We start from the raw sequence: 27,648 nt of genomic DNA, 5'->3' as shown, positions 1-27,648 counted from the left end.
TTATATGATTCTATGATGATTCATGTGTACAACCCAGTGGACCCCCCTACCCCCACACCCCTGTAATGTGTTACTGCTAAAATGTGGGCTCCAGTCTCCCAGGCCACAAGGGGCTATAAGTTTCCGACTCGCCCGCAACTGATATTCTCCGGTTCCGCAGCAGTGAACAGAGAGAGATCTGGCCAAGCACCAAATTCTCCGTTCTCACTGGCAGCGGTTGTGGGGAATTCCAGCCATGGCCTGTACAGGTTACACCTTTTACACTGCATCCTGTACACTGTGCAACCTTCTCCACCTGTTCAGTGACCTCCTGGGCTCTCCCCTACAGTAGCTGAACATGGCTCCAACAACCATCTTCACCCACCCTGACATTTGCTCTGCATGTCAAAATGGAGGAAGCCAGAGAGACTGGCAAGGGGGTGGAAGCGGGAAGTGTTTCGGATGGAAGATGGAGGTGGCAAGAGATGGGGGGGATGTGGGTAGTGGGGTTGGAACCTAACTTGGGATGTGAAAAAGACAAAAAAATAATATCCTCTTGTCAACTTGCAGATCCTAATTGGCCTTGACAAAGAGACAAGCAATCGGTCGGAGCAGTCCTGAAAAAGGAAGGCCTCAGCTTCGAAGGAGGGAACAGAGATGCCAACTCGACAGTAGGGGCCTGTGTTCAGGACCATAGTGGTCCAAAAGGTGAACAGGGCATGTGTGTCACATGGTTAAAGGTCAGGACCTTTATGAAGGGAAGGGAATAGGTGTTGAAAAAGCCATAACAAAAGAAAGATTTGCATTTTTATAGCACCTTTCATGACCTTAGGACATCCCAAAAATGATTTCCAGCCAATGAGGTACATTTTTATTGAAATGTGTTCACCGTGGTGATTCAGGACAGTAGGCCATTTGTGCACAGCAAGCTCCCAAAAAACAGCCACGTGCTTTTGGCTGGATCATCAGTTTTCAGTGATGTTGGTTGAGGAATAAATCTTGACCAGGATGGAGGGAGAACTCCGTTCTTTCAGACAGGGGATTTTCACATCAGGCAAGAGTGAGCAGATGGGGCTTTGGTTTAGCATCTCATCTGAAAGATGGCCTCCGACAGTGAAGCACACCCTCAGGATTTGATTTCATTTATTCATAAGCATCACTGGCAAGGCCAGGAATTATTGCCCATCTCCAAGTGCCCTGAGCAGACAGGAGTGCCAGTTTTAATTTGCGCACTCAAGTTTTTGGAGTGGGTAGGATTGCCAACTCTCCAGGCTTGGCCTGGAGTCCCCAGGAATTGTCACTCACTCTCCAGGACACACCAACCCTGGGGAAAAGTCATTGGGATGTTAAAAATAGATTTTATTTTCGTAATTTTGAACATTTATCTTAATGTGATACAAAATTTTTGAAAGTTGTGGGGGTGGGGTTGGGTGGGGAGGGGGGAGTGGGTGCGGGAGGGGGAGAAAAGGCTGTTTGGCTGACAGTCAAGCATCATTTTGTAATGACTCTTTGTGCTTTCCAATTGGTGTAGCAAGTCAGTGGGTCACAAGTGTGGGTGTGTTGGCTGACTAATGGCAAGTCATGTGATGACACCTCCAGGAATACATTGGGTCACAGCTGGCAACCTTAGGATTAGGACTTGAACCCATGACCTTCTGGGTCAGAGGCCAGCATGCTAGCTACTGAGCCACAGCTGAGGGAAGCCTTGGTCTGCTTAATGAGCCTTCAAGAGGTCGCTTCCCCAGACAGCTCAGATCTCAGTGTTTAATCAGTGACAACATATCCCAGCCTTCCAGCCCTGTCAGAATGGACTTCAATCTCCAGTTGGAATTCTCTCCCCTGCTCACAACTTCAAGCAAAATAACACTGACAAGAAGCTGGAAACCGAACCGCGGACGAATCTAGCTCCAGGAGTCCGCGCTCTTGTGGCTAAAAGAAAAATCTCCATTAGTAATTTGGGCCGGAGCGGGGATGGGGCAGGGGAGGAAGGGATTTGCCGTGAGTGGGGGGTGGGGCGGGGGGAGGCGGTTTGCCAGAGAGCATGCGGTAGGAGGGACCAGGTTGCCGGACCCTGAGGGGGATTTGCAGACAGGGTTGGAATGGAGAGGAAATGCTGGGATGGGGCAGGGGAGTGCATGGGGATTGGGAACGGGGCAGCTCCCCGGAATCAGTGCAGTTCTTGGTGCAACATTCAGTCCTGAAATGCTCTACTCTGGGATTACAGGTCCTGAACCAGGGGTCACAGTCTGAGGATTCAGGGTAGACAATTTAGAATGGAGATGAGGAGACATTTCTTCACCCAAAGAGTGGTGAGCCTGTGGAATTCATTACCACAGGAAGTAGTTGATGTTAAAACATTGAATGTATTCAAGAGGCGGCTGGATATAGCACTTGGGACGAATGGGAACAAAGGTTATGGGGAGAAAGCAGGATTAGACTATTTAGTTGATGAATGGCGAAACAGGCTCGAAGGGCCAAATGGCCTCCTCCTATCTTCTATGTTTCCATGATAAACTTTCACCACTGTGAGGTGAACAGACAAAGCTCAGTGAGATCCCAACACTGGATCTGAGAGGGACAATTCCTTTGTCATTAACAATGGAAATAAAATAAGACTTAAATAACACCAGGAAATGCTGGGAAAGATGGCAGCATCTGTGGAGAGGGAAGTGTTTTGGGGCGATGACTCTTTTGTCAGAACTGAAAGAGATTAAATCCGGTACGTTAACCCTGTTTCTCTCCAGCCTGACCTGCTGAGTGCTTCCAGCAATTTTCTGCTTCTATTTCAGATTTCTAGTATTCCTGCAGTATTTCGCTTGTCTGAAAGGTTTGATATTCGCTGCTCTTCTGCGAATTGAAACCTCCTCCTGTGTAGGTCCGCGGTCAGCCTTAAGTAGCAGATGGAGCAGCAGAACCTGATGAGGTGAAGCCATTGAGTGCTTGACTCCACCCCAGACATCCAGGACCTGTCCCAACTCAGCTGAGGTTCAATGTGGGAGCGGCAAGTGTGCTTGTTCCAACAGCACAAAGAAATGTGGGGCGAAAGGAGGGGCCTGTGTAGGGACAGGTGCAATGGGCTGAATGGTCCCCTTCAGAGTATGTTGGGAGTTTGGAGTTTGCACAGTGTCGGTTGAAATGAGCTCAGTGGATAAGGGGGTACCGAGTGTTGATTGAAGGTGATTCATGCTGTAAATGGACAGCGAACCCCCCCCCCCCCCAACCAAACACATCAATGCAATGGTTCAGGAACTTGTCACAGAACAAATCTGCTGGAATTTATTGGTTTTGGTCTAACGGAATGGATTTCAGAATAAGAGCTCAAATCAGGGCAGGGCAGAGCTGAGATAGCAGGGCTGGCAAAATAGGGCAGGACAGAACATGGCTGGCAGGGTAGGGCAGAGCAAGGTAGGACTGGCAGGATGGACCAGAGCAGGGCACAATGGGACAGGACTGGGCAGAACAGGGCTGGCAGATAGAGCAAGGCTGGCAGATAGGGCAGAGCTGGGAGGATGGGGCAAGGCGGGTCTGGAGGACAGGGCCAGGGCAGTGGTATTTGGATGGCCATGCCTGTGTTTACATTCAGAACAACTGAAACAAATCTCAGAAACAAATTGCATTGTTGCCCAACATTTCGAAACAAATTAACTTCTTCCAAACGAGGAGATTGTCCTGGTTACGAGATTCACCGGGGATTTACTCAGACAGAAAGCCGAGAGAGGTTAAGCACAAAGATCAATAAAACTCATTGACTCTGAAAATGTTCAGAAGGAAGCAATCCAATCTCGTTAACAAAACAGTCAGCAGAATATTACAGGCATTAGTTAGCAGGATTATATTGGTAGTTGTTAGAACCAATCTATAACTGGGTCAGTTAACAATAATATTATTGCATTGCAATGCTGTCAATTACTTTTCTAGTTAATGCTATTGAAGTGTTAGTTACAGTTAGTACACCATCAGAGTGTTACAGTTATTACACTATCAAAGTGTTAGTTACAATTATTACACTATCAAAGTGTTAGTTACAATTATTACACTATCAGAGAGTTAGTTAGTACACTATCAGGGTGTTACAATTATTACACTATCAGAATGTTAGTTACAATTATTACACTATCAGAATATTAGTTACAGTTATTACACTATTAGTCTGCGCATTCCCAGTGTTACACTAGGCCACTCACCTTAAGGGAGATCCTTTGGGTGTGGCCACTCCATATCCTTTGGAATCGAGGTTACCTCCAACCTTCATGGTATCACAGGGTTTCCTCTGCTCAATGTATTCATTCATGGTTGACTCCAGGAGATAGGCATACTTCCCTTTGGACTTTCTCACTCGGGTTACACCTTCCTCAGTGGTTTTAACAAAGACTGAAGGTTCAGCAGACTTCATATAGGCCCACATCTTCTCAAAGACGGCAATCTTTGATCTCTGCACAAGATTTTTAAAAAAGTTTATTTATTAGTCACAAGTAAGGTTTACATTAACATTGCAATGAAGTTACTGTGAAATTTTCCTTGTCGCCACACTCTGGCATCTGTTCAGGTCAATGCATTTAATCAGCACATCTTTCAGACTGTGGGAGGAAACCGGAGCACTCGGAGGAAACCCACGCAGACACGGGGAGAATGTGCAAACTCCACACAGACAGTGGCCCAAAGCTGGGAATCGAATCTGGGTCCCTAGCGCTGTGAGGCAGCAGTGCTAACCACTGTGCCACTGTTCCGCCCCAATGAGGAGAAAGTAAATGGGAAAAGTCTACCTCAGCACCGAGAGCAGATCTTCATTCCTGGAACAGGGAGCTGTCAGCTACTGCTGAGTATTCAACAGTCAATCACTGTTACCACACTTAACAACACTCATGGCCTCCAATCAGGAAATAATTGACTTCAGCAGCTCTCAGTGTAAATATCTCGACCTCTACAAGGTGAATATAAATCACCTTTCCAGTGTTTGTATTTACCCCAATCTCAGGAGACCCCTAAGTCACCAACAATGCTCAGTGCCTCGATCACGGGGGAACTCCTTTTTCTGTGTTGTATTTTCAGTTCCCATTCCAACTGTCCTGAGAGTCTAGGAATATTGTTATCATGTCTAATTATTAGCCCTTCAATACTGTAATCTCAGTCCCCTCATTGAGTCCAAGCAATAGCATCTTTATAGCAAGTGAGGTGATTGCCTCTTCAATCTGGGATAGATTCAGATCTAAAAGGAAGACAAGAGATAGGAGCAGGAGTAGACCAGATGGCCTGTCAAGTCTGCTCTGCCATTCAATACGATCATGGCTGACCTTGGGCTTCAACTCCACCTTTCCGGCTGCTCTCCATATCCCTTGATTCCCTGAGAGACCAAAAATCTGTCTAACCCAGCCTTAAATGTATCTAACATTGGAACATCCACAACCCTTTGGGGCAGAGAATTCCAAAGATTTACAACCCTCCGAGTGAAGAGCTTTCCCTCTTCACCTCACTCCGAAATGATTGGCCCGTTTTCCTGAGACTATGCACTGTATACTGTCGTGTCAGAAATGGGGGCTCATTCTGAACCCAGGGGGAACAGCTGGATTGGGTGGGGAGTGGCTTGGCCAGATCAGCATTAACAAAATTCCCAGGATTCTTTGGTGGGTGTAGAGGATTAAACAATAGCCACGAATGAAAGGCTCGTTCTTTAGTACAAATATTTCCTTGAACCTTCCTATGGAGGCAGGAGGCATTCTGCTCCCCACCTGACATAGTTGTTATGATCACCCCTCCCCCATAAATATCTTCCAGCTCCCGGCACTCACGTCTGAACTGGCAACTGAAGTGGCAACTTTGAGATCCATTGGCCTTCAAATGGGTGGGTTCCCCCTGGGCTTAGCAACATGTTTTGCTAAGAAACATGGGTTAATCTCAGGACGGCCTTGTGCCTCCTGGCTGGGGTGAGTGCTGCTTGATGGCTGAGGGATCTTGCTCTATGCAAAGTTACAACAGGTGACTCCATGTCGAATATCCTTCATTCAACATAAAGTGTTTTGGGAGGTTCTGAGGTGTTTAACGATGCATTAGAAATCAGTCTTTCTTTTTTTAAATAATCAGCAGGGGATTTGTAATGAGCGCACTCACAGGCCTCAGCAGGTACCCAAAGGGTATTTATTAATAAGGAAAAACTGCACAGAGGCTGACAGCGGTCCTGTCTGCCCCAGTCCCTACATGCTTCTCAATGTCTTCTGCCTCAGAGAGGATTCCATCCCCTGGGGTGATTACCCACTCTCAGTCCCAATTGGTCCCTCAAGCCAGGTGGCCCTCTTCTGCTGTGTTGCCCTTAAAGGGACATTCACTCCAAATCACCACAGTATTGCAGTGCCGATGTTTGCCCGTTCTTTAAAACCACTGTCTCACAGTTAGGGCAATAAGCAGAAAGGTGCTGTACTCACCCTGAAGAACTCTTTTGTCGATCCAGCGTCGAGTGTTCCATAGGCAATCTCTGTCTGCTTTGCCAGGTCCTCTGCGCTCTCAATGGGTGAAACCATTCGTTCAACCGTCAGGAAGGCAGCGAGGTTGGCAGTGTAGGATGAGATGATGATCAAGGTGAAGAACCACCAAACTCCACCAACAATTCGACCAGACAGAGACCTGGTGTGGGGGGGGGGGGGGTGGGGGGGGGTGGGGGGGGGGGGGGGGGTGGGGGAGGAGGAGGGGGGGGGTGCGGGGTTGGAGGAATCACATGAAATGAAATGCATTAAAAAAAGACAGTAGATTATGTCCATGTGTGTGTGGTTTAACTGTGCAAACACAATGGCTTATATAAAAGCATATCCTGCTCCTGACACCCCGCTGCCCCCAGGGACAGGCTGGAAGAGCTGAGTGTGGCAGATCACCGTGATTTCAAATGTTCCATGTTGACCATTAGCACAAATATGACAATGACACCCAACAATTTACTTTAAATATGAGCCGGTCAGTTGGAAGCTAATCGTACGAGGAAGATGAGGCTCGTCACCACCTTCGCAAGAGAAATTAGGAATGAATTCTGGCTTTGCCAGTGACTCTCACATATCAAACACCAGAAATAAATGTAGCACTTCCCAGTCCTATAGTTCGATGGTACGCATTGCCATGCCTCACCTCACCTCCGAAACACACTGTGAGAATGATTGGAATCTGCCCAATTTTCTGCCTTTGCCAGTGGTGTGCTGGAGGTACAGGACACGGTTTCCAATCTCCTTCCTGTGGCATCCAGGGCCTGATGTAAACTTTGTGCAACTGGACGGGTTTTGAATGAGTTAAAATCTCACTCCGGTCTCTGCTGGCTCAGAGAAGCAACGCACCCAAAGTGCCTCCAACCTTTCACTGCAGGGAGGGCACTGCAGTGCTAGTAATCCCTCACTCAATTGATACACTCCATTTTAGCACAAAGCTTCTTTTACCCGGTGCTGCAGGGAGGCCATGGATCACAAAACGCATCTCAGTCGATCGGCAAGATCAAACGGTGCGGTCCAAATAACTGAACTGCTCCTCAGCTAACAGCATGAAGCTGGAACCCCTCATAAACCTCGTGAACCTTAAGATGGGTTCCTGATCAATAAAGAAACAGATAATCTTAGCAGCCCATTGTATCAACCAAACAACTCACAGCCCTCAGTGGGTTCAGTCACCATCCCAACCACGGTATATATTTATTCAATGACCAGAACTGACACATTATGGATTCAGAGCCCAGACTCTCATTCACATTGGATTTACATCTCTGGAACTCTCTCCCTTAAACAGCTGTAGATGTCGTTGGAGATTTTTATTGAATAAGTTTATCAAGGGATAATGGAGCACAGTTGAGTGAATAGAGTTGAGGTGCAGATCTATTATCATAAATAATACTGACTGGCCGACCAGGGACTGCATGGCCTCTTAACAATTCTTGCATAGTGTCAGTGATACTCCCAAACTGTGCTAGAAAGAAACAGCACCTTCATGGAGCCGGAGCATGGGCAGAATAATCTCCATGCTTAGTGTGGAGCCCAATTGTAGTTGGGCTCCTCCATTCTCTGAATCATTGTGTAGAAGCTCGCTGGCACAAAAGGCCAGGTCACTCCAGCAATTCCTCGTAGAGGCCCACTGGCCTCCTGACAATTCCTGGATCCTTGGAGTCAACAGCTGAATTCCCCAAAAGCAGAGGCAGTATGTAACCTCACACCTTGTGGCATCCTCTCACTCTGCCCTGGCTCCTGCACACCTGCGCCCCCACGCCCCCTAGGTCAGCATCAAAGATATGTGCAATGTCATTCTCTGAGTTGGTGTTTGTGAGGGTGAAGCTGAGTGAATATCTTCAGGGAGGCTAACCTCCTTTACCTCCATTGACTGAGGAATGTCCATACTTTCAGAAGCTGAAATGAAAGATCGGGACAAGAATTAGGTTTCTATGTGAAGGGTCGCTGCTTGCGTCATTGACTTTCTTTCGCTCCCAAATCCAGTGAATTACACTGCTGCATTGCTTGCCTCAGCAACCACGTCCCTCTGGAGGTGGAAACGTTGCCTTGAGGGATTTCTGCCCCTGAGGCAGGAAACAGGCATCTCACTGTTCATCCATTGTCTTGAGCAGATCATCCAAGGCTATATTGGAGACACTGGGTGCCTGCTCGCTACTTGCTCCCAGTGTTTCTCTAGTCATGTGTTTCCCTGTTGTCTGTAGCCAGAATGAAATCCCATTTAACATAGTGGCTGCTTGAATTGGCATCAGGAAGACAATATCTTTTTAAAAAAGTTTATTTATTATTGTCACAAGTAGGCTTACATTAACGCCGCAATGAAGTTCCTGTGAAAATCCTCTAGTCGCCACACTCCGGCACCTATTCGGGTACACTGTGGGAGAATTTAGCAAGGCCAATGCACCTAACCAGCACGTCTTTCGGACTATGGGAGGAAACTGGAGCACCCGGAGGAAATCCACGCAGACACGGAGAGAACGTGCAGACTCTGCACAGACAGTTACCCAAGCCGGGAATTGAGCCCGATTCCCTGGTGCTGTGAGGCTGTAGTGCTAATCACTGTGCCATCCTCAGGCCTCAAATCAGTCATCCAGCCAATAAACAGCATGGATTGGACTGCATACACACCTATGTTTTTATAATGGACAGAAACCTTACTAACACAGAAATAAAGAGACGCCCAGTATCTTCTCCAGCTCTCTGCAGGTCCAACCCACAGTGCCACATGCCCCACCACGGCTAGGACAAGGAGGCAGGTTCCGAATCCACTCCAGCCAGAACAGGAATCAAACCCCACGCTATTGGCACCAATCTGATCCATGCCAGCCATCCAAATAACTGAGTCAGCCAGTACCTCAATGAGTCTGAGTTGCTGTGGCAACATACACTCTGTCATACATCTTGTGTTCTGGAGCTATGTACAGTGGTGGTGGAGTTAAAATTTCTTTCCATCAATATGGCTCACAGGAATCTCTCTCGCTGCCTGCCATAGGGATATGTTGGAAAGATTTACAAGTTGATGCACAACATGTTTGGCCGTGAGAGAGCGAGAGACACCCAGTAGGTGCGGTATGAACACAAAGAGACACACATCCAGTATATATAACATAAACAGGGACATCCAATAGAATGGTTTGAATCATAGAATGGTTACAGCACAAAAGGAGACCATTCAACCCATCGAGCCAATGCCAGCTCTCTGCAAGTGAAATGTACTTGTCCCACTCCGTAACCTTTTCCTCCTAGTTTTGCAAATGTTTTCTCTTTTGAAAAACATGATTGAATTTGCCTCCACCACATTCTCAGGCAGTGCATTTCAGATCTGAACCATTTGCTGTGTAAATATTTATTTCCTCTTGTCACCTTTGTTTCTTCTGCATTCACTTTATGTGTCACCTTGTTCTCAATCCTTCCACCAATTCTAGCTACCTAATCTGTCTAGATGCCTCATGATTTTAAACACCTCGATCAAATCTCCTCTCAATCTTCCCTTCTCCAAGGAGAACAACCCCAGCTCCTCTTTATCAACTTTCAGCCCATCTGGTATCTCAGTTTTCTTCCCTTTCACTTTAAATTTGGCAGCATCTTCTTACCTAATCAAGACAGATGCAACACAATCATTAAGGACCTCAGCCATGCCCTCAGCTTCCATGCTTAGGTCTCCATTTACATGTCAAATTGGCCCCACTCCTTTTTTTTACTAACCTTTCACTATTTACATACCTATAGGAGACTTTGGGATTCCCTTTGATGTTACTTCTCATGCTCTCTTTTTGTAACCCTTATTTCCTTTTACAATTGCTCTCTGAGCTTTTTACATTCAGCCTGGTTCTCACTTGTATTATCGACCTGATGTTTGCCATCCCATTCCTTTTTTCTCTGCTTTCTCTTTATCTCTCTCTCTCACTGGCCAGGGAGCTCTGGTTTGTGTTACCTGACCTTTCCTTCTCATGGAAACGTACCTCAACTGTACCTGAACCCTCTTCTCTTTAAAGACAGCCCATTGTTGGATTATAGTTTTGCTTGCCAATCTTTGGTCCCAGCTAACTCAGGATAGATCTGTTCTCAACCCAGTGAAATTGTTCCTCCTCCAATCAAGTATTTTTTTAAACTCCAGATTGCCCTTTGTCCTTTTCTGTAGCTAATCCACATTTTGTTGTTCTTTTCCAGAAAGCTAGCTGGAGAAGGATAGACCTGGAGCCAATCTTTACATACTTTTGTATTTATTTAGAGTTGTACATTATGATGTCCACCATCAAATTCACAATTATAGTCTGTGTCTATTTATAACAACTCAGCTAATTCCCCAGTTCATACCCACCAGCTGTGTACAATTAACACAGTTAATGAATAATTAACACATAGGATACTATGATCACTATTACTTAAATGTTTCCTTCCAGGCACTTGGTTCACTTGTCACAGCTGATTCCCCAGAACCAGATTCTGCACTACCTTCTTCCTTCTGAACCAGAAGTGAATTGTTCAAGAAAATTTTACTGAGCGCACTTCTGAAACTCTCACCCTTCTCTGCCCTCTATACTAATACTATCCCAGAAAACATTCTTACTGGTTATATCACAGCTTGGTATGGCTGGCTCCTGCTCTGCCCAAGACCGCAAGAAACTACAAAAGGTTGCGAATGTAGCCCAATCCATCATGCAAACCAACTTCCCATCCATTGACACTGTCTACACTTCCCGCTGCCTTGACAAAGTAGCCAGCATAATTAAGGACCCCATGCACCCCGGACATTCTCTCTTCCACCTTCTTCCGTCGGGAAAAAGACGCTAAAGTTTGAGGTCACGTACCAAACTACTCAAGAATAGCTTCTTCCCTGCTGCCATCAGACTTTTGAATGGACCTACCTTGCATTAAGTTGATCTTTCTCTACACTCTAACTATGACTGTAATACTACATTCTGCACTTTCTTTTTCCTTCTCTATGAACGGTATGCTTTGTCTATAAAGCGCGCAAGAAACAATACTTTTCACTGTATCCCAATACATGTGACAATAACAAATCAAATCAGTCTACATTAGAATAATTAAAGTCTCCCATTATTACTGGTCTATAGTCCTTGCAAATCTCTGCAATTTCTCTGCAAATTTATTCCTCTCTGTCTTTTCCCCTAGTTGGTGATCTACAGAACACATCCCAAAGGGTAACAGTATCGCAATTTAAACATAACCAAGTAATTACTGCCCTGGACTTCTTTGAGACACCCTCTCTCTACCCAGTACTGCAATAGAACCATAGAATCCCTACAGTGCAGAAAGAGGCCATCTGACCCATCGAGTCTGCACTGACTCTCCAAAAGAGCATCCCCCCAGGCCCTCCCCCCCCGCCCTATCCTTGTAACTCTGTCCTTTGCGCTGAGAGGTAGCAGTGCTAACAACTGTACCACCATGCCGCCTTCTCCTTAATCAATATCACTACCTCTCCTCCTTTCTTTCCTTCCCTATCTTTCCTGATCACCTTGTATCCTGAAATGTTTAGTACCCAGTCTTGGTCTTATTTTAAGCCTGGTCTCTAATTCACCGCAACACCATATTCCCATGTAGTTATTTGCATCTGTGACTCACCAACCTTATATAACACACTTTGTGTATTTACATACTGTATACCTAATTTAGACCTATTGTTTTCCCTCTTATTTTGATCCCACTATTTCCGAGTCTGGTACTCTCCGTCTCTTCCAATCCTTTATGGATCTAGTCTCTTCTTTTGAATGCTACATCTTAGTTCCCATGCCTTTGCCAGATTAGTTTAAACTCTCTCCAACAGCACTGGCTAATCATCCTGCTAACATTGATCCTGGCACTATTGTTGTGCAATCCATCTGGCCATTAGAGGTCCCGCTTCTCCAAGCATAGGCCCCAATCTTCCAGGAATTTCCTGCATCATCTCTCCAATCATGCATTTATCTGTTCTATTCTCCTATTCCTGTAACAACTAGCATGCATACCAATCTGGAGATTACTGCCATTGAGGTCCTGTTCATTAATCTCTTTTCTAACTCCCTAAATCTACCTGCATCACTTCCTCCTTCTTCCTACCTATATCACTAGTACCAATATGGCCCCAGACCTCTGGAAGTCTACCCTCCGCCCCTCAGAATTGTCTACAGATGTTCTGTGACATCTTGCACCCTAGCACCAGAGAGGCAATATACCATCCTGGGATTAATTCAGCAGACACAGAAACACCAGTCTGTACACAAACATAATCAGTTTCACATCACTATCCTGATCCTACTCCCCACTATCTCCTGCACAGATCAACCACTGTGATTCCATGGTCTGACCTTTGGCTGCACTCCCCAAAGGAGTGATAGAATCCCTACAGTGCAGAAGGAGGCCATTCGGCCCATAGAATCTGTACCAACTCTCTGAAAGAGCGCCTTAGTCAGGCCCTATTCCCAGAGCCCCATGCATCTACCTCACTAATCCCCCTAACCTACACATTTTGGGATACTAAAGGGCAATTTAGCATGGCCAATCCATCTAACCTGCACATCTTTGGAGTGCGGGAGGAAACCGGGGCACCTGGAGGAAACCCACGCAGACATGGGGAGAACATGCAAATTCCACACAGTCACCCAAGGCTGGAGTTGAACCCGGGTCCCTGGTGCTAACTCTCAAGAGTATTGGTCACTCTCATGATCACCCTCAAGATTATTCAGAACTGAACATATTTATAACCAGCATATACAATATAAACACACAGGAAGGGATAGCCGATATGCTCAGTATATGATGTGGAAATGTCGGTGTTGGACTGGGGTAAACACAGTAAGGAGTCTAACAACACCAGGTTAAAGTCCAACAGGTTTATTTGGTAGCAAACGCCACTAGCTTTTGGAGTGCTGCTCCTTCGTAAGGTGAGTGGGAGTTCTGTTCACAAACAGGGCATATAAAGTCTTTCCGAGCAGCGCTCCAAAAGCTAGTGGCGTTTGCTACCAAATAAACCTGTTGGACTTTAACCTGGTGTTGTTAGACTCCTTACTATGCTCAGTATAAACAGTAAAAGGTATCCGGTGTATAGAGTATTAATGCACAGAGATAGTAGTTACAGTATCAGGACACAGTAAAAGCCAGTACGTAGAACATAAATACAGAAAAAGCCCATATACACAGTGCAAACACACGAGTGACACCTGGTTTATACAGCAGTTTTTATTATTTAATCTTGGAATGTGGCAAGGCCAGCATTTGTTGCTCATCGCTAATTGCCCTTGAGTAGATGGTGGTGAGCTACTTTCTTGAATGCTTGCAGTATGTCTGGTACCCACAGAACTGTTAGGAGGAGATCTCAGGATTTTCCCCCAGCGACGGAGAATTGTGATATAGTTCCAACTGAAGATCGTATACGATTTGGAGGGGAACTTGCAGGTAGGTGGTGTGTTCCCATGCATCTGCTGCCCTTGTCATTCCAGGTGATAGAGATCAGAGAATTGGAAGGTGCTGTCGAAGGAGTCCTGGTGAGTTCCTGCAGTGCATCTTGTTGATGGCACACGCTGCTGCCACTGTGTGTCTATAGTGACTGTTGAAGGTGATGGATGGGGTGCCAATCAAGTGGGCTCCTTTGCCCAGAATGTTGTTGAGCTTCTTGAGTTTGTTGCTGCACTCATCCAGGCAAGTGAAGAGTATTCCATGATACTCCTGATTTGTGCCTTTTGATGGTAGACATGCTTTGGGGAGTCAGGATTTGAGTTGCTGGGTGCAAAATTTCCAGCTTCTGCCACGTAAGGCAGGTCCAGTTAAGATTCTGTTCAATGAAATAACAGCTGGTTTTGCTGAGGAGGGTCTGGTTGATGTGTTCCTGTGACTTTTAAGGAGCGTCTTGATAAATACATGAATAGGATGGGAATAGCGTGATATGGTCCCCGGAAGGATAAGGGGTTTTAGTTCAGTCGGGCAGCATGGTCGGTGCAGGCTTGGAGGGCTGAAGGGTCTATTCCTGTGCTGTAACTTTTTTTTGTCCTTTTGCTCTTTGTTCAAAAGGCATTTGATAAATTGCTTGTAGACTTATTAGCAAAACTGAAGACCATGAGATATTTTTTATTTGTTCATGGGATGTGGCCCTCGCTGGCTGGGCCAGCATTTATTGCCCATTAAAAGTCAACTACATTGCTGTGGGTCGGGAGTCACATGTAGGCCAGACCAATTAAGGCTGCAGATTTCCTTCCCTAAAGGACATTAATGAACCAGATGGATTTTTACAACAATCGACAATGGTTTCATGGTCATCATTAGACTTTTCATTCTAGATTTTAAAAAAAATTGAATTCAAATTTCACCACAGTGGGATTTGAATCCAGGTCCCCAGAGCATTGCTCTGGTTCTCAGAATTACTAATCCAGCAACAATACCACTGCACTACTTCCTCCTCTTAAAGAAGGGATGGCTGTATGGAGACAGAAAGCAGACAGCAATGGCAGCAGTTGTTTTTCAGACTGAGAAAAATACACAATGGAGTTTCCTGGGGAGAACTAGCTTAATTTTTGAGATATGTTAATGACCTTGGGAATGCATGGCGTAACATCAGACCATGCAAAAGTTTATTTATTATCACAGTTAGGCTTATATTAACACTGCAATGAAGTTACTGTGAAAATCCCCTAGTCGCCACACTCCGGCGCCTGTTCGGGTACACTGAGGGAGAATTTAGCATGGCCAATGCACCTAACCAGCACGTCTTTCAGACTGTGGGAGGAAACCTGGGCATCCGGAGGAAACCCACACAGTCACGGGGAGAACATGCAGACTCCGCACAGACAGCGATCAAGGCCAGGACTCAAACCCAGGCCCTTGGTGCTGTGAAGCAGCAGTGCTAACCACTGTGCCACCCATAACAGACTTTAGGAGGTCAGACTGGCAAGCTGGGCATGGCAGAGGAAATTCAATGCAGAGAAATGTGAGGGGGTACATTTTGGTTAGAAGAATGATAAGTGGCAATATAAATTAAATTGTACAATTTTAAAGGGAGTGCATGAACAGAAGGTCATGGGAATGCATGTACGCGAATCATTGAAGGTGTCAGGACAAGTTAAGAATGTTGGTATTAAATTAGCATAAGCGATCCTTGGCTTTATTCATAAAGAGAGTATAAGTAATCAGTTAGAAAAAACTGGTTAGACATCAGCTGGTTTATCGTGGTCAGTTCTGGGCAGCATATTTTAGGAAGGACATCAAGGAGGAGGTGTCCAGGAGATTTACTGGAAGAGAGACCTCAATTATGTGGAGAACGGAGAAGCTGGGATTCACCTCCTCAGAGCAATAAAGGTTGAGGGGAAATTTAATGGAAGTGTTCAAAATGATAAAGGGAGCTTGTGGGTTAAGTAAAGAAACACAGTTTGCAGTGGCGGGAGGGTCAGAAGGCAGAGGACACAGATTTAAGGTGAGGGGAGATGGATTGAATGTTTGCACAGCAAATTGTTGTGAATTGGAACGCACTGTCTGCAAGTGTGGTTCAAACAGGTCCAAACATAATTTTCAAAAGGGCAAACAATAACCAGGAAAGCAAAATTCATTGGATAGCTTTTACAAAGAGCCAGCACGAACATGATGGGTTGATTGGACTCCTTCTGTGCTGCATCATTCTATGAGTATTTGGGGTGAGATTTTACTCGGCCTGGGGGGGTAGTGGGGGAGCCACGTCTGAATAGCTCGCCAAAGTATTCCTGTAGCTATGGAACCTTTCCCTGGGAATAGGATTGGCTGCACACTCCACCAAGGCAGGCAGCCAATTAGAATGGTTAAGGCCCTGATTTGGGACGATTTTGTGGTCCAGTCAGTATTTTGCCACTGGTGATGTAGCCTCCTGCCACTTGCAGAGGCCACAAACTCAATGGAGGCAGCCTCCCTGGGGCAGAGACTCAATGCCCCAAAGACGGGATGTACCCAATGGAATGGCCCCACCGATGACCTAAATGATTTCGATGGGAGGGATTTACCTCCAACCAAAGGGGCCTACTGCCTTAGGCCTTTAAAACGTTTGAAAGGTATCCCATCTTTGAGCACACATTTGGTCTTGACATGCCTCCGCAGCACTCACCATTTCCAGAGGGAAATTTTGTCAAGGCCTCAGAGCTGCCAGCCCTCTCATTGTACCGGCAGCATCCCTAATGTGATGCTGAGATTGTATACGTCTAATTAGGAGGCAGCCTCCCCAAAGACTGTGCTTCAGGTCAGATTGCCAGCAAATGCAGGCTCATGACCCCAATCTGGACCTGAGGCTGGGGTCCCAAAGCCTGCTCCTAAATCCAGCCCATTGATTCTCTGATTCACTTAGCTCTTTGGAACATGGCTGCAGAGTCAGCTTTTACGATGCATTCCTTGAATAGGAATGGATAGCAAAAGGAATTCTTGAGAAGGTCGAGCTGACAGGCAATTAGTCAGCTCCTGTTTTATCTTTAAAGAAAATCTGTCTCTCTCTCTTTGTCTCTCCACTGATCTCTCATTCCTTTCCAAACCTGCAGACAATTAATAATTCAGTCGGAACTTTCTAATTGTTAACCAAACTACAATGATTCTTTTTTTAAACATTGATAAAGAGATTCATACATTAAAAAAAATCTGACTTGTAAAAAACAGATACAACTCAACAGCAGCGTCAGAATGCAAGAAGACAGAATCTGTGCGATGTAATGAGTCAGATTTGTTTTCCTTTGTACTTTCCTGGGATGTGGACGTCGCTGGCTGGGCCAGCATTTACTGTCTATCCCCGATTGCCCTTGAACGGAGTGGCTCAACTCAGCCATTTCAGACGGTAATTAAAAGTTAACCACATTGCTGTGGCTCTGGAGTCACACGTAGACCAGCCCAGGTAAGGATGGCAGATTTCCTTCCCGAAAGGGACATTAGTGAACCAGACGAGTTTTCACGACAATCAACAATGGTTTCACGGTCACCAGTATTGAGACCAGTCCGGGAATTCGAGTCATTCCCGTGGCGGGTTTTCTGGCAAAATTGGAGATGGTAGAGGTGATGGATAGGGCAATGAAAATTGAGAGGCAGGAAGTACAGGGAAGGCTGGCTATGTTTACAGTGGATAAGTCACCTGGTCTAGATGGCTTGCATCCCAAGTTGCTAAAGAAAGTGGGAGTCGAGATAGCAAAAGGGCTTGTCAAATCTTTCAATCTCCCTGAGACGTGAGGGAAGTGCCAGAGCATTGGGGAATGGCAAATGTTGTTCATGGAAGGATAGCAGCTGCAGGCTGTTCAGGCTAACATTAGTGTTGGGTAAGATTTTAGAAAGAATTATCAGGGAAAACATCAACAGGCACTTGGAGAGGTTTGAGTTAATTAAGGACCGCCAGCACAAATTTGTAAAAGGCAGATTGTGCTTGGCAATGGCATACTGGTATTTTCCCTGGACTAGTAATCCAAAGACCCAGGGTAATGCCCTGGGATTCAAATCCCACCATGGCAGATGGTAGAATTCAAATTCAATCAATGAAAAAATCTGGAAATAAAAGTCTAATGTTGACCACAAAATCATTGTTGATAGTTTAAAACCGATCTGCTTCATGTCCTTTAGGGAAGGAAATCTACCATCCTTACCAGGTCTGGCCTACATGTGACTCCAGACCCACAGCAATGCTCTCTTAAATGCCCTCCCCTCTGGGGCAAAGGAAGTTGAGTGAAGATTTTTGGGGCAGTAACAATGTTATGACTGTTTAGATAAGGTAGACAAAGGTTTTGGACAAGTGTTGCAGTGGGGATGTGAGGAAGAACTTGTTTATGCACTGAGTGGCAATAAGCTACTTTCTGTATAGGAGGGTGGTGGAAGTGGAGACATTAAAGGATTGACGTTGATGTAGAATAAACTGGATGGGTGCTTCAGAGAAATAATCTTGCGGGGTTACGGTGACAGAATGGAGGAGTCTAACTGACTGGCTGGCTCTACAGAGAGTTGGCATGGCCTCCAACTTTGCTGTAAGATTTTATGATTGTAAATTGCCTCCAATAAACATAAACAGATTAGTTAGCTATTTAATTTGAGAGTGTGAATTTATGATGAAACTTGCAATGGTTTAATTAGTATGCTCCACTTAATTCTTCCAAACTCGTATGCTACCCTAACCAAAATCCTGAGATTTCCTATTTGGAAACTGATATTTATTTGGCTTTTCCACTGGATACTTTTATTGCCAACCAACCTTACCAACCACTCCCATTAATGTACTACACGGCACTTCTGATCTAAATGATCTATGATCTACATCTTTTTTGGAACTTATCGTATTCTGCCACATGAATCCATTTCAATGAACAAGATTTATATCCAAACCAAACCAGGTCCAATATTAAAAGAGAACCCACATTGCACAAACAGTCTTTAGTAAACTCTTCGATACATTAGTCAGCTGACTAATTAGGCAGTAATGCTAAACCTGTGGTGAACTTTGGTTAGAAGACAGTAGAAGAGCAGGTTCAAGGGACGGAATGGCTTACTCTAGATTGTGTTTCTCATGCAGTCCTGGATGCCATATTAAAAAAAAGGACAAAGAGGGATTGGAGAGGGGTATGTTTAGAAAAGACTTTTGGAATCCCTTTTACATTAGCTGCTAGGTATTCTCATTCTCTCCCTTTGCCTCTCATTATTCTCTTTTCTGTTCTCCTCCACATTTTTGGTATCCAACTCTCTACAAAATGATAAACTCAACATTTATCTGAAGCATCCGTTTTTTGTTTCATTTTGAACTTTGTCATCCAGGGAGTGGTAGCTTTGCTTGCCCATCCTTTCTCCCCTGTGTGTCTTGGTCAGTTATCCATCCTTTCGCTATTTCGATTTCCAACCCTCGTAACATATGCCTCAATTTAGTGCTGGATGCTTTTGTATCCTTTCCATTACTGGTCACTTTGATTCATTTGGAGTGTCACTTCATTAAGTGATATTCCAAAAGATGTGCGGGTTAGGTTGATTGGCCATGATAAATTCCCCTTTGTATCAGGGGGATTAGGAAGGTAAAGATGTGGGGTTACGGGGATAGGGACTGGGTGAGATTAAGGTTGTCGGTGCAGGCTCGATGGGTCAAATGGCCTCCTTCTGCACTGTACATTCTATAATTCTATTTCAAACACAAAACCCGACTTTTCACTGCCAAGTATAGGCTTAATCAGGAAATTCAAAAGTAAGGAACAGTCAGCAGTAAAAGTATGATTTCACTGCAGTTAAAGCCTCTGGTTAAAGTATACCGTAATATTTTCAACTTGAGATTGTTCCTTTGTTGCATGTTGCATCCCTTCACGTTTTAAAACACATTCTTCTAATCAGAGGGAAAAATAAGCAGACATAAAACTGTTTTAAACATAATACAATGGCTAGATTTCCATTTGACCAATAAGATGAATAAACATTCCCCTTAACATTACGTAAAGGTTTAACACACGAGGAAAACAGACAAGAGTGCTACAAAAGAGAGAATAGTGTATGTGTTCCTCACCATAGGAAAAGTGCAGGGCAAGAACAGTAAAATATTGACCTCTACAAAACTGGTCAACAATCATAAAGTGCTTCACAACCAACTGTAATAACTTCGACGTAGCCATTGAGGTTGGCTTCTTAGAATATGAACTCCCTGATTGAACTCTTTATCGCTTGTCCAATCAGGGAGCCTGTGATATATAACTGGCAGTGTCAGGTCTCCGAGTACTCTGGATGCTGACACAAATCCTGTAGCACTCTATGAATTATAATAGAGCCTGTAAATAAAAGGGAATCTGGTGAAGGGGTACCGGCCTCTGCTGATTTATTTCACCAACCCTTGTGGAAATATAAAAAGCCGGCATTTGTAAAGTGATCTGTTACACTAAGACAAGTTTATTTCGTTGTTTGTGAAACCCAAAGTGCTGGTTTTTATCTGTTATACCAAGCAGGCTCACCCACGGCAAGCGGACTTGAAATCAACACTGCACAGTTCAGCGAAACTCCACTGCAAATTTGTATTGACAGAACAGTTACATTTCTAATGAAGCAATTAGTAGCTGCACTGGTACCAAAAATATTTAGTGAGCATTCTCCTAGGAGCCTTTGGCAAAGGCGAGATCAACCCTGAGGAACACAGGTTTGAGATCAATCATAGTTTCTATGTTCCTCTTGCCACATCAAACACTGAATTTATTTTGATAATATTCCTCAGTGTATGATGGGAGCCTGCTGTACTCACACTGAAAGAGAAAAGAAAGACTTACATTTCTATAGTGTCTTTTATGACCTTGGGGCATCCCAAAGAGCTTTGTAGCCAACGAGATAGATTTGAAGTGTAATCACTGTGGTAATGTCGGAAACACAGCAGTCAACTTGCAAACAGCAAACACCCACAAACCGCAGAGACATCATGACCCGATAACCTGGTTTTCTTTTAGAGATGAACCTTAGTATATTTATCAGAATACTAAACAGTGAACAATTGTTTCTAGTATATTTCATCCAATGTATTCCTCAATACACAAAATGGAATGAGAAGCTTTAGTGTACCTCTGTGTACATAAACTGTTGATATAGATTTTAGTATATTTCTTGGTGCAAAAATTAGTAAAGATTAGGTTGTAGTATACCTCCATACATGAAACAATAGCCAATAGGCTCGAGTATACTCCTCAGTTTATAAAACAATGAAATCAGTTTTTCATTCGGTATACAAAATAGTCAATAATAGACATTAGTACACTTCTCAGTACGTATAACACTGAATTATAGACAGTATACTCCATGTACATAAAGCAGTGAATGATAGGTTTTGCTGTACTCAGTACATAAGGCAGTGAATAATCGATTTTATTGTACTAAATTAATAAGACATTGAATATCAGGGTTTAATATAGTCGTGGGCACATCATTCACTGAATGACATGTTCTACTATTCTGCATGGCTCAGAAAACTGGTGCTGATATACATTAGCATAGCACCCAACTGACAACACATTGACTGGTGGAATTATCCTATTGTTTGCTATAAATAATGAATGAAAGGCTTCAGTGTATCCTCATCATGTGAAACTGAATAATATGGTGTTATCCACACCTGCATTCATGGAACAGTGGATAAATGTCAAACTGCAGGAAAATGCTAATGCTGGAGCGTAGGGAGATGTTTGTTATACTGGCAATTCTGCTAGACATTCTCAACTGGTTACACAGAGCATGAAGGGAATCTGGCTCCAATCTGGTACCGGGCATCGTGCAGAGTTTGGTGCCCATTCTTTGCACCATTGAGGTGATTGGCAAATCCATGGCAAACACGCCCAGACTGACCCATTAGGGAGCATTTGCTGGCTGCTGTCTCAGCTTTTTTTACAACACAGACAGAGGATCCCACCATCTCACTGCCCGAGTGAAAGCTCAGACAGAGGTCAGGAGGCCTGTGGTGGCTGCCGTTGTGATTTCAGACCTCAGTTGCTTCGGGGGGGAGAGGACAAGGGGATCGTGCAGTCCAGGGATCTGTGATCCAGCAGATTATTGGGATTGCGGAGCTCCCACCCCAGGGAAATGGCCTTGGCTTTGTGGGGCACAAACCTGCTGTCCCCTCACAGGATGGTCTCCCACCACTGACCCTTCCCGCCAGTGCCTGTCAGTCAGACAGCCCACAGTGCTGTCACCAATGCTGAGGTGGGGCAGTCCAGAGCCAGACCCTTGAGACCCTCGAGGCCAAAGGCTCCCAGGGCAAGTCCTCTCACCTTGCCTGGTGGGATGATGGAGGGGGTCAGTAGCCACATGTTTAAGGGGAAGTCTTTGTTCTTCAGCACCCAGTTTCCAGTGCATCTTTGAGGCCTGAAGGTGGCGGTTAGTGTGGACTAGCACAGGAGCAATACATCATGGGTTTGGGGAAGCCATTCACAAGATGAACTTCATGATGTGATCACACACTATCTGAAAATCACAGAGACGTAGCACTTGTGGCTCTTGTTTCACTCCCATGGACATGGATGGCCCACGTGTTACAGTCGACGGAAACCCATTATCCTGCTGATACTATTGGCTCTTACGGTTTGCTCTTCCCTTCTCATGGGAAAGTGAGTGGAGGATTTCCTCCTGTGTAGTGTCTCTGCGATCACCCTGAGGCATCAATGAATGGTGAGGTGTAAGATGTTACTGATATGGCGCCTGTTTCGTGTCTGGAAGGATCCACTGTTGTGTAAAATGTCAGGGCAACAGCGACTGTCACGAACACTGGGAGGAGAATCCTCACCCTGCTTTGAGGCTCCAGTTTGGTGGCAAAATTCTCTGATGACCTCCTTGTTGTGGTGTAGCCTCCCCTGGCACTGCTCCTGTCTCATTGATAAGTGGCAGTGGTGCTCCCGGGGAACACCATTTGCAGGTAGAGTTCACCTTCCCCTCCCTCTGTACAGAGCTTCCGCTTTCTGTCCCCTCTTCTCTCTTTAAAGATCATGTTACTGATCAGGAATTATTGCAACAACTGCCGCCATACCTGTGTAGGGTACTGGTCTTTCCTTCTTTACTGTGTGCAGAAACACTTCTCAGATTAGCTCCAGCAAAGCAACACAGTGCTTCCACAAACCTTATCTGTGCAAAATGAAGTCATAAGCACCTCAGCTGTAACTTGCTGAGTGCCCCCTTCAATAACCCCTGCACAAAGCCCATCTTCTTTCAGAATGCTGGTTGTTTCGTGATTAATGAAGATGTTTAAGGGTTTTTTAAAGTTTATTTATTAGTCACAAGTAGGCTTACATTCACACTGCAATGAAATTACTGTGAAAATCCCCTAGTTGCCACACTCCGGCGCCTGTTCGGGTACACTGAGGGAGAATTTAGCATGGCCAATGCACCTAACCAGCACATCTTTCAGACTGTGGGAGGAAACCCGAGCACCCGGAGGAAACCCACGCAGACACAGGGAGAACGTGCAGACTCCACACAGACAGTGACGCAAGCTGGGAATCGAACCCGGGTCCCTGGCGCTGTGAGGCAGCAGTGCTAACCACTGTGCCACCATGTCACCACCCTGCTTGCACATACATATGTTGACCAAATCTGGGATCATGACTTTGCATCAGTCATGATGCATAATCCTAATGTGTACCCATGATCTTTAGTATACTCATAAAATAATGAATGATAAGCCTTAATATACGTCTGTGTACATCATACTGTGAATATTGGTCTTTTTCCAGAATCTCCGGTATACATAACATTGATTGAAAAGTTTCCCACTCGGTTTGTAAAATTTTGAATGGTTACTTTTGTATATACCTCGGTACGTAATACTATGAATGATATACTTTACTGCATTGTTTTTTGTATAAAACAGCGAACGCTCAATTTTAGTATACTCCTCTCCATATAAACTGTTAATTTGTAGGCTTCAGTACATTTTGAGTATATGAAGAGAACAAATGACTAGCTATAGTATACCAGCCAGTTTATACCAGAGTTAATGACAGCAGCAGTGTACCCTTTGGTACATAGAATAGTGAATAATATGCATCAGTAACCTCCTCAGTACATTACACAATTAGGTTGCAGCATATTCCTGGTAGATGAAGCAGTGAATCATAGGTTTTGGTATACTCCTCGGTACGTAAAATAGTGAATGAGTAGTTTTAGCGTACCAATCCTATGCTAACACATTGAACCTCAATGTTTAGTATCATCCCCAGCACATAATTCAGCAACTGCCAGGTTCTATTATCCTCCATGGTCCATATTACTGTGAATGATGTATGTTAGTATAATATTCAGCTGACAACACATTAAATGATGGCATTAAGCCAGGCCTTGGTACGTAAAACCATTAATGAAGGCTTTCATATATCCTCATCATGTAAATCAGTGAATAATATGCTGCTATATACATCTGTGTACACAAAAAGTGAATAAACAGCATTAATATACCGCCAAGTAAATTATACACTCAGTGATTGGTTTACCTCTGTTTGTAGTTGAGGTTACATTCAGAGCAGCCATGATCTTATTTGATGGTGGAGCAGGCTTGAGGGGCCGAATGGCCTACTCCTGCTCCTAATTCGAAAGTTTGTCCGTTCTGGGTGAGGGGTCTGCAATTTGTGACATGCCCACTGTGATTCTGATGGAAGGTCACTGTTTAAAAATAAGGAATCGCTCATTTAAGAGGAGATCAGCCATGATCTTATTGAATGGCGGAGCAGGCTCAAGGGGCAGAATGGCCTACTCCTGCTCCTAATTTGCATAAAGTTTACTTATTAGTCACAAGTAGGCTTACATTAACACTGCAATGAAGTTACTGTGAAAATCCCCGAGTTGCCACACTCTGGCGCCTGTTCGGGTACACTGAGGGAGAATTGAACATTGGCCAATGCACCCAACCAGCACGTCTTTTGGACTGTGGGAGGAAACCGGAGCACCTGGAGAAAACCGACGCAGACATGGGGAGAATGTGCAAACTCCACACAGATAGTCACCCAAGCTGGGAATTGAACCTAGGCCTCTGGCGCTGTGAAGCAGCAGTGCTAACCACTGTGCCACCGTGCCAGCTTGTGAGCAGGAAATTTTGATGCTCCCATCTCATTTCCATGATTGTAGTGCAGCAGAGTGGATCCCAGGCTGCACTCATCTCCATAGTGCTGCTGGTGGCTGCTGCTCACAGCAGGGGGCCCAATAGCAAAACACATCCTCCAGAAAGATTTCCCAATCACTGTCCTTATCAAAGGGAAGCTGCACTAATGGGGAGGAGTCTGCTGCATAATGAGTGGAAAGGTTCAAGCTGAAAGGGAGATGTCGTCAAGCCTTAGAGAGAGGGTTCCCTGATTCAGTCGCCACCCAGGACGCCCTGGTGACAGTGGAGGTTCACTGGATGGAGACGGAGGCACAGCCTCAGGAGGGAATGAGGCAGGTGGTGGGGGTGGTTGAAGCTCGGTAAGAAATATGGTGTGGCTGTAGAACTCCAGCTTTCCCTTCAGCTCCTTTCCCTCACGCCAACTGTCCCTTTTCCTGTGAAATGCATTCTCCCTTACTGTACACAGAAAATACCTCAAATTAGCTCCAGCGAAGCAACACAATGCTACCACAAACCCTACCTTTGCAAAAGTAAGCACCTCAGCCACAACTTGCTGAGTGCTCTCTTCATCAGCCCCAGCACGAGGCCTATCTCCTTTCAGAAGTTATTTCTGGGGCAATGAGTGAAGATGTTGCCTGTACAAGCATTGACAAAATTTGGATCCTGGCTTTGCATTAATTGGTATGGCCAATTGACATGAAGATATCACTGATTCACACCCTTCTGGTGCATGAGACAAACGGGGTTACATAACTCGATCCTGCACCCATATTCTTTTAGTATACTCCTCATTATATGAAGCAGTGAATGATAAGCTTTAATATAACCAACGTACATAGCACAGTGTCTATCAGTCTTTTTCTATGATCCACAATATATACAGCAATGATCGGTAATCTTTAGTATCCCATTCAGTTGAAATAATTTTGAATGATTATTCTAGTATATGCCTTGGCACATAACACTGTGAATAATAGGCATTATTATGCTGTCTTTCACATAAAACAGTGAACACTAGGCTTTAGTATATCCCTCTTGGATATGAACAATTAATTATAGCCTTTGATATATTCTTTGGTTTAAAAATTAGTTAATGTTAGAGTTTAGTATATTCCTCTGTATATGAAACAATGAATCACAGGCTGCAGTGTACCATTCAGCTTCAAACAGTGAATGACAGGCGTCAATGTACCCCTCGGTATATAAGGGGGTGAATGATAGGCCTCAGTGTACCAACCTCTCCATAAACAGTGAATGATTATCTTTACTATATCCCTCATACATAAAACAATGAATAAACGGCTTCTGTTCACTCTTTGGTACATAAAGCAGATATTGTTGCGTTTCGGTATATCCCCCAGTATACAAAAAATATGAATGATAGGCTTCAGTATATTCCTTGGTACGTAAAATAAATAATGTTAGGCTCTAGTATACCCATCGGTACACAAAACAAGTAATGTAGTTTCCAGTATATTCCTTGGTATGTAAAATAGATAATATCAGGCTCCAGTATACCCCTCAGTATACAAAACAATGAATGTAGGTTTCAGTATACTCCTTGGTAAATAGAACAGCTGGCAGGCTGTACATCCCTCATTAATACAGTGAATAACAGACTATTGTATATCTTTGGCACACAAAGGCTTTGGTGTACACCATGTGAGGTGATGTAAGCACATGATGTAATTTGTGTACCACTCTGTTTATAGATCAATCCAAATAATATGCTACAAAATACCAGTCAGTTTAGGACAGGAAACATTGAATGATATGTTGTAATGGATGGCTCAAAGATTCATCTATTCATAGAATCCTAGAATCATCGTGTCATTATGTCACAGAAGGAGGTCATTTGATTCACTGAGTCCATGCAGAGAAATCCAGTCAGCCCATTCTTTTGCTCTATTTTCAGTGTCCTCCAAGTTGATTGAATATAATCCAAACTCTATGGCATCTAGAAATAAACCACTGACAGCTAATAAATAAATGTAAATTAGAAATGGCAGCATAGATAGTGTTTTAGGCCAACAGTATGTGGGAGTATTTCAAATGTGAGACAATTCTAGATAGCCATGTCTGCAGAGATTATCTCTGCCTTGAGTCACTTTGTCTCTGAATTATGGAGCTGGATTGCAAGTTAGAGACACTCTGACAAGAAAGAGGGACAGGATCTGCCAGGTTGTTTTCTTCAGAGTCCAGCCACACTCGGAGGAAAACACAGGCGCAGGAAGGGGAGAGCTTGATTGTCAACAGGTAACAAGGGTGGGCTGAGGGAAGAAACTTCAGTCACTAGTCCAGTTCACAATGTAATTCATACCTGTGAGGATGAGGAGGAAGATTGATGGAAGGACAGTCAGGATGTTGACTGAAGCAACAGAGTGAAGGAGGCGACCAGAGAAAGGAACAGAATTGAAAGATTGTAATGATAGGGTATTCAATAATTGGTGGGATAGCCCTCTGCAGCCACAATCGAGAGCCTCGAAGGGTTCATTGCCTACTTGGTGCCAGGATATTGCAGAGCGACTGGAGAGGAAATTGGAAAGGAATGGGGAAACATCCAGTTGTCATGGTCCATGTTTGGAGCAGTGACATTTGGAAAAACAGGGAAGCTAGGAGCATAATTGAAAAGCAGGTTCTCAAGGATAATAAGCTCAGGATTATTACCAGGGCTGTTGGCTAAATGGCAGAGGGAGAGCCAGA

At 44.5% G+C, this 27,648-nt stretch overlaps 1 protein-coding gene across 1 annotated transcript in view; it reads right to left on the bottom strand.

The window, feature by feature from the left end:
* The window catches only part of LOC144505017 (glutamate receptor 1-like), a 224,252-nt gene that overhangs the window by 10,793 nt on the left and 185,811 nt on the right, over positions 1 to 27,648 (bottom strand). The window contains exons 12-13 of the mRNA XM_078230666.1: positions 6,396 to 6,594; positions 4,164 to 4,411 (exon numbers count right to left, since the gene is read on the bottom strand). Of these exons, the coding sequence (XP_078086792.1) occupies positions 4,164 to 4,411; positions 6,396 to 6,594 (447 nt within the window). The remainder of the gene's footprint in view (positions 1 to 4,163; positions 4,412 to 6,395; positions 6,595 to 27,648) is intronic.

This window comes from Mustelus asterias, chromosome 16, assembly GCF_964213995.1.
Source record: "Mustelus asterias chromosome 16, sMusAst1.hap1.1, whole genome shotgun sequence".
NCBI classification, from domain to species: Eukaryota; Metazoa; Chordata; class Chondrichthyes; order Carcharhiniformes; family Triakidae; genus Mustelus; species Mustelus asterias.
The sequence above is the reverse complement of the archived record's forward strand: the minus strand, read 5'-3'. Positions and strand labels throughout refer to the sequence as shown.